This window comes from Lates calcarifer, unplaced genomic scaffold (genome assembly GCF_001640805.2).
Source record: "Lates calcarifer isolate ASB-BC8 unplaced genomic scaffold, TLL_Latcal_v3 _unitig_1582_quiver_1837, whole genome shotgun sequence".
NCBI lineage: Eukaryota > Metazoa > Chordata > Actinopteri > Centropomidae > Lates > Lates calcarifer.
In genome coordinates this window covers 13,133-18,883 of record NW_026115628.1, presented here as the reverse complement: position 1 = coordinate 18,883, position 5,751 = coordinate 13,133, and the positions used below count along the sequence as shown (strand labels likewise).

Sequence of the window (5,751 nt, the reverse complement as noted above, 5' to 3'; positions counted from 1 at the left end):
TATGAACAAAATAGGTTTGTGTAATTATGTTTTAGCACTGACTGTACTGTGTGTGTATTCAGAAAGTCTCCAATGAATAAACACAACTTCATGTTTTAAAGGAAATTTAACAGACACCATTCAGCTTTAATGCTGCTTAATCATGCAAAATGACGTTTTTTAATTTTTAGAAAAACAAGTAGGAGTGTGCAGTTTTTTTTTTTTTTTTTTTTTTTTTTTAAAAAAAGATCTTTAGATGGTGGTACAATAAAAGGTGCAATAGGTATAAATAAGCAGCTTATAAGTGGCATAAGTCTTAACAAATACACTCAAAATAAAGTTTTTTTAAGGATATCATATAGATATAAGTAATAGTAATAATATTACTACTTATAATATTATAATAAGTAATAATAATAAAAACAATGTAAAGTCTTCACTCTGGAAAACAGTGCCAGTGTCGCTCCCTTTTTCAGATTCAGCTAAGTATGTGTTTGACGCCACTTTGTCCAGTTCTTTGATTTTCTGGGTGATTTTCTTTCAAATGCAAAACAAGAGTTTGAAATTAAACGAAGAAAACAGTTATTAGTCACTGATCAGCGATTGTTTTGTAAAGGGTGATAAAGGCGCCTGTAGGTGAGTAGGAAGGGACAAAACTTGGGCTAAAGCGGCGTTCACGCTGCTGAAGTGCCCTTGAGCAACAGACAATGCTAAGAAAAAAGCGCTTTGATCAACGCTGTGCCAGGTCACTATTATCACTCTCTCTCTCACACACACACGCATACATGTGATCTAACAATATAGATGATATAGGCCTAGGCACCTACGTGTCCGAACGGGTCCAGGTGGTTGTTGGTCAGTTTCAGCTTCTGGAAGGAGACGAGCTGCCTCATCCAGTGCGCCCCAGTGGCGGGAGAGTCCGGGTGAACGTAGAGCCTCCCCGGCATGGCAGGCTCTGCCTTCCCAGTCACGGACCTGAATCACAGCCACACACACACACACACACATAGCCATACTGTAACACCTCGGGCTGACACCCATATGCCAACTATCAACGGTGCAAGCTTTAACACACTGGAAGAGCTGGACCGTGTCCGTGGAGCAAAAATGTTAATTAGACAACATTTTCCATTATATGTAAGCCATTGTACTATTATTACAAGTTTGAAATTGAGCGGAGGAATATCAGCATTGAATTAAAATTATAAGAATAAATATAAAATGAACACATGTAGCTCTAAAATGAAAATACTGTAAAAATAATAATAAAATAAAATACACACAGTAAGCAACCACTAAGGCTGTTGAAAGTAAATCTCTTAATTATGCTGCAGAGTATGATCCTTTACGCACTTTACTTAAACGTTTAAGGCACTAGGGTGTGTACGACTTTATATTAGAGCTTCTCTGAATTAAATACATCCATAAAGTGACCTACATTAGTGTCGTGTGTTATATATATAATACTCTAAGATGCTCGTTTTGGAAGGGCGGTAGTCAGATTAGAGCTGGTAGAAAGTGTCTTCCAACACTGTCAGATCAAGAGGAGAATTAGTTCCAGGACAGGCTTTGGACAGGTCATTATCGGCAGTATTGGCATGTGATTATCCTTTTTAAGTATCTCCTCATTCAGAGGCACTGACCCAAACACGGTATTCCTGACTAAGGTTAGAGAGATCGACATGACACCAAATAAATATGTTTACGCTCCACTGTGAGGAAGAAGAGGGCCTTGTTGCAACGCGCATATAGACCGGTATAGCTTTAGGAAAAGCCATTAAACATCCATTCAACGCCGAGAAGTTAGCTCCGGCAGAAACTTTTTCTCTGTGCTGACTACATTTCTTGGCAACCGCTGGAAAACACACAGTTCATAATTCTCGTGGAATGAATACGTTCACTTCCGATTCTCGTCCGTCAGGACAACAATATAAGATTTCCTGTTGGAGTAAACTCCAGAGAGAGAGAGAAAGAGAGAGAGAGAGAGAGAGAGAGAGAGAGAGAGAGAGAGTAGCTGCGACCCCCAAACGCAATGACCTCTATTATAATGGAATAACCTGCGCGTAAAATTAAAGAAAAACTTGTTTCTCTCTCTCTCTTTTTAAAATTACCATATTTTACATACCATTTATTGTCGGCGAATTTGTATCGATGGTCGTCCGCAGGAACAACATCCATCAGGAGAATATATTTAGTTTTGGGGTTTAGTCCCGTGACCTTCACTTTGAAGCTGGGGAACATTCGCCTGTAAAAAAAAAAAAAAATTAAAAAGTACAAAAGATGGTTTATATAGCGGTACATGATATTTCTGTCAAAGTGTGGAAAAAGAAGGCTACACACACACACAAACAAAAAATAGAGTGTGGTGTGTTTTCCCGTTTTTTCTGCTCTGTAGAATAAATAACCAGAATTCACGTCCAGTTCTGGGCCATTTCTACCATTACGTTTAGCGAGTGCAAACACACTTTTATGAAATTATGAATGAAAACAAATGTGTGTTTTCAGAATAAAGCTCGTGACATTTTAATAATTCCAGTTTGCAAACTGAACTAAACTAAGCTCAACTTAAACCAAACCTTAAACTTAAATTAAACTAAACTTTAACTATAACGCGTACAGTCAGCTCACGAGGGGTGGTTTTAAAAAAAGCCCATATTTGGTTTGGAAAGGTAAGGACTATTTTCAGGGCAGGGCGTTAGGTCTGAGTGAAACCTGCGCATTATAAAACGTTTTTCCACCGTATGGGCCAGTTTTTTTCTTTGCAGAATCCGTTTAGTAAATCATTTGGATATTTGGTATCTGTCATACAGCAGAAAAAATTACACATAATATGAGTACGACTGTGTAGTCTCGCGAGTCAGAAGGAAGGGCTGAGGACGAGGAGGGTTGCTGTGCAATATCATTTCACGCCAATAGGAAAAAAAAAACAGGAGTGAAATGACTGACGGGAATATAATGGAGACTTTGTGCAGCTGTGAGAAAACAACTGCCTCCTGCCCGCACTGGGGGAGCAACAATGAAATGTAGCTGCGTTAAATTATAAATGTGACGCCATTTATAATCCGCGCGTGAGCCCACCGGCACAATTTGCCACGAGCAGACACCAGCCCCCGGTCATCGTGCATATATGCAAGTTGACGCTCAGCCGGCGCGCCTTATTTTGACTGGATGCAGTCAGAGGGCAACCGTGGAGCTGACAGCGGGACACATGTACAGTCACCCGCGTGTCATGTTGCATGCAAAAGTGTTGCAGGCAGGAAGTGTCTGCATTCACGCAAGGCACGCAAGATACACACACACACACACACACACACACACACACACACACACACACACACACACACACACACACACACAGAGCAGATACAGTGATTGCAAATGACAGAACACATGCTCCAACAACTGAACATAAAGAAATGTTACAACTCAAACTCAAATGTATTTTACACTGGAGGACAGTTGTGTCCATTAGTTCCTCTCAGCCTGACTTGGCCGATGGTCTTGCATTTTCCCAAACAGGGCCACCCAGACTAAAATGTAGGCTGTGCACGGTGTTGCAGAGCGCTAAAGCGTCCACCAGATGCTCTGTGTTTTCTCTGTGGTTCCACGCACTGTATATTTCCGAATCCCCACGCGAGAAAAGAAAGGTTCCAAACAAGCTTATAGTCTACATTTTTAACTCACAAACAGGCCTCACACAGGGCGCAAGGAGCCTTATCAACAAGCAGACGTGCAGTCAATAAACCCTCTTCTGTGATTAGTGCTCTCCAGTCATAATAATGATAAATGTTTTTTAATATATAGTTTGGCATCTTACCTTCCGGCTTTGGTGATGATCATCTCCGTCCCCACCTCGTGAAACTTCATCCACAGTTCCCTCTCGTGTAGGTAGACTTTTATTCCCTCCATTCCCTTCAAAATAAAACATCTTAGTGTCCACAGCGCTCGTAGCTTTGCTGTGAAAGGGGCCTGCTTAAATTTGACGCAGAGGTGCCAGCATGCACATAGTTTTGAGACCTTCTGTGTTGGTGAAACAGAGTGTTGTTTTTCACAACATCTGTCCTCGGCTGCTACAGATGAAACAATGAATGACTGTAAAACGTAAATAAATATATATACATATGAAAAACATGCGTTAAACTTTGGACCACCGAGCTGCCGTACATTCAAGTCTAAACAATAAATAACGTAGGATATGTAGTTACACTGTAAACCCGGTGTAACCACTTAGTAACTTTGCTGCGGCCTGAACTCAATCATTCTGCAGATTCTGCAGTATTAAACCTGTTGGACTTTAGCACACACATTTAAACTACAGATCGTATACAATATAATGAGCCACATCAGTGTCCGAGGATGCACATATTCTCCTGCACAGATTATCCAAATTTTACACTCATATTCAGTCATAAAATATTGGCTTAAATTATCGAAACTGCTTAGCTTTAATTCATTTTCTAGTCGGTTTCCTAGGCAACTCAGTTATATTCAAAGTACAACTTAATTATAAGATCCAGAAAAGTTTTATATACGTATAAAGATATATTTTGGAAACCAGCACAAATTGATACATCCCATTAGAAGACATTTTCTCCTCTCGTTTTAAGATATTTGTGGATTTTAACATCCAAAGCAGAAACGTAAAACTCGGATGAACAGGCGATTCATTTACAGTGAGAATGTGTGACCCCGGTTTGCAGTGAGAGCTGCAGTGAGAGTGAGGCCTACACGCGCCGACTGATACTGACCTGCTGGATGTAAGTAGTCTGCGACGACGGGGATTTGCTTGAGGTCCCGTTCTGTTTCTCTGATTTATTATCGCTCTGTACTTCCCTTGAATCCGAGCCACCAGGAGAGTTTTGGAGGCCAAAAGTCTCCTCTTGGTCCGCCATGACTGGAGACTCCGACAACTACCGTCCCAGCTGGAAGACCCAAAACACGGAGCTCCTTATTAATACTGTTACACACTGATCTGAGTGGGTTTATTTAAATACAAGCAGACACAAGTAGACTTTTTTTTTACTGTGTGAGCGCAAAGTTTTCTCATTTTGGGAAGTACACACGTGCTGAATGCATTACAGGATGATAACTACAGCTCTGGGTTACCACAGCATTAATTATCAAAATAACCCTAACAGGAAAGCACAATATATTAACATATCAACTTCATTTGAAATGGAGGACTTTCAGAGTAAAAGCATAATACATTGAATCTATATTAAATTGCTTAAATGAGATGAAGTTTGTGTATCTTCTGCCACGATTCTTGTCATAAATATAATTTATTTAACAAAGATGTTATTTGTCTTTAGAATGCCCAACATTACAGCAGAGATTACTTAATTTGGAGAGAACAAGGCTGCACATTGAAGCAGGCCCCTCGCTTTCTTATAGGAGATACTATTTCCTTCTCATGTCCCCAAAAACAAAAGACATGAGTTTTAGTGTCATACTGCAACGTGGTGACGTCCGGAACAAAGTGAGACACACTGATGTCTCACTTTGTTCAAAAAAAACAAACAAGAACAAAACCGTCCTCTAGACTCAAGACTGTGTCACTTCTGCAGGGAGCAGAGATTCCTGCAGCCTTTACTACGGTGTCAAACCGCTATGATTTGCAACAACAGTGTACACACGTAGCCGGAATCAGTCAGAGATGGATCGGCTTACCTAAAAACAAAAACACGTCGCAGAGGCTAGAGTTGGACGCGGCGATGGCACAAGAGAGAAAACGCCGTCTCGCCTTTAACCGGTGCAAAAACCCCGTCCCAA

The 5,751-nt window shown here is 40.6% G+C and overlaps 1 protein-coding gene across 1 annotated transcript; it reads right to left on the bottom strand.

The window, feature by feature from the left end:
- Positions 1–806: 806 nt before the first annotated feature.
- On the bottom strand, positions 807–4,871 carry LOC108889548 (T-box transcription factor TBX5-A-like; the record flags this gene model as incomplete). Its single annotated transcript, XM_018686066.2, has 4 exons — positions 4,728–4,871; positions 3,797–3,891; positions 2,105–2,224; positions 807–954 (listed from the first exon to the last, which is right to left on the bottom strand). Coding segments are annotated over exons 1-4 (507 nt in total), but the record flags the coding sequence as incomplete, so codon positions are not given.
- Positions 4,872–5,751: the final 880 nt, after the last annotated feature.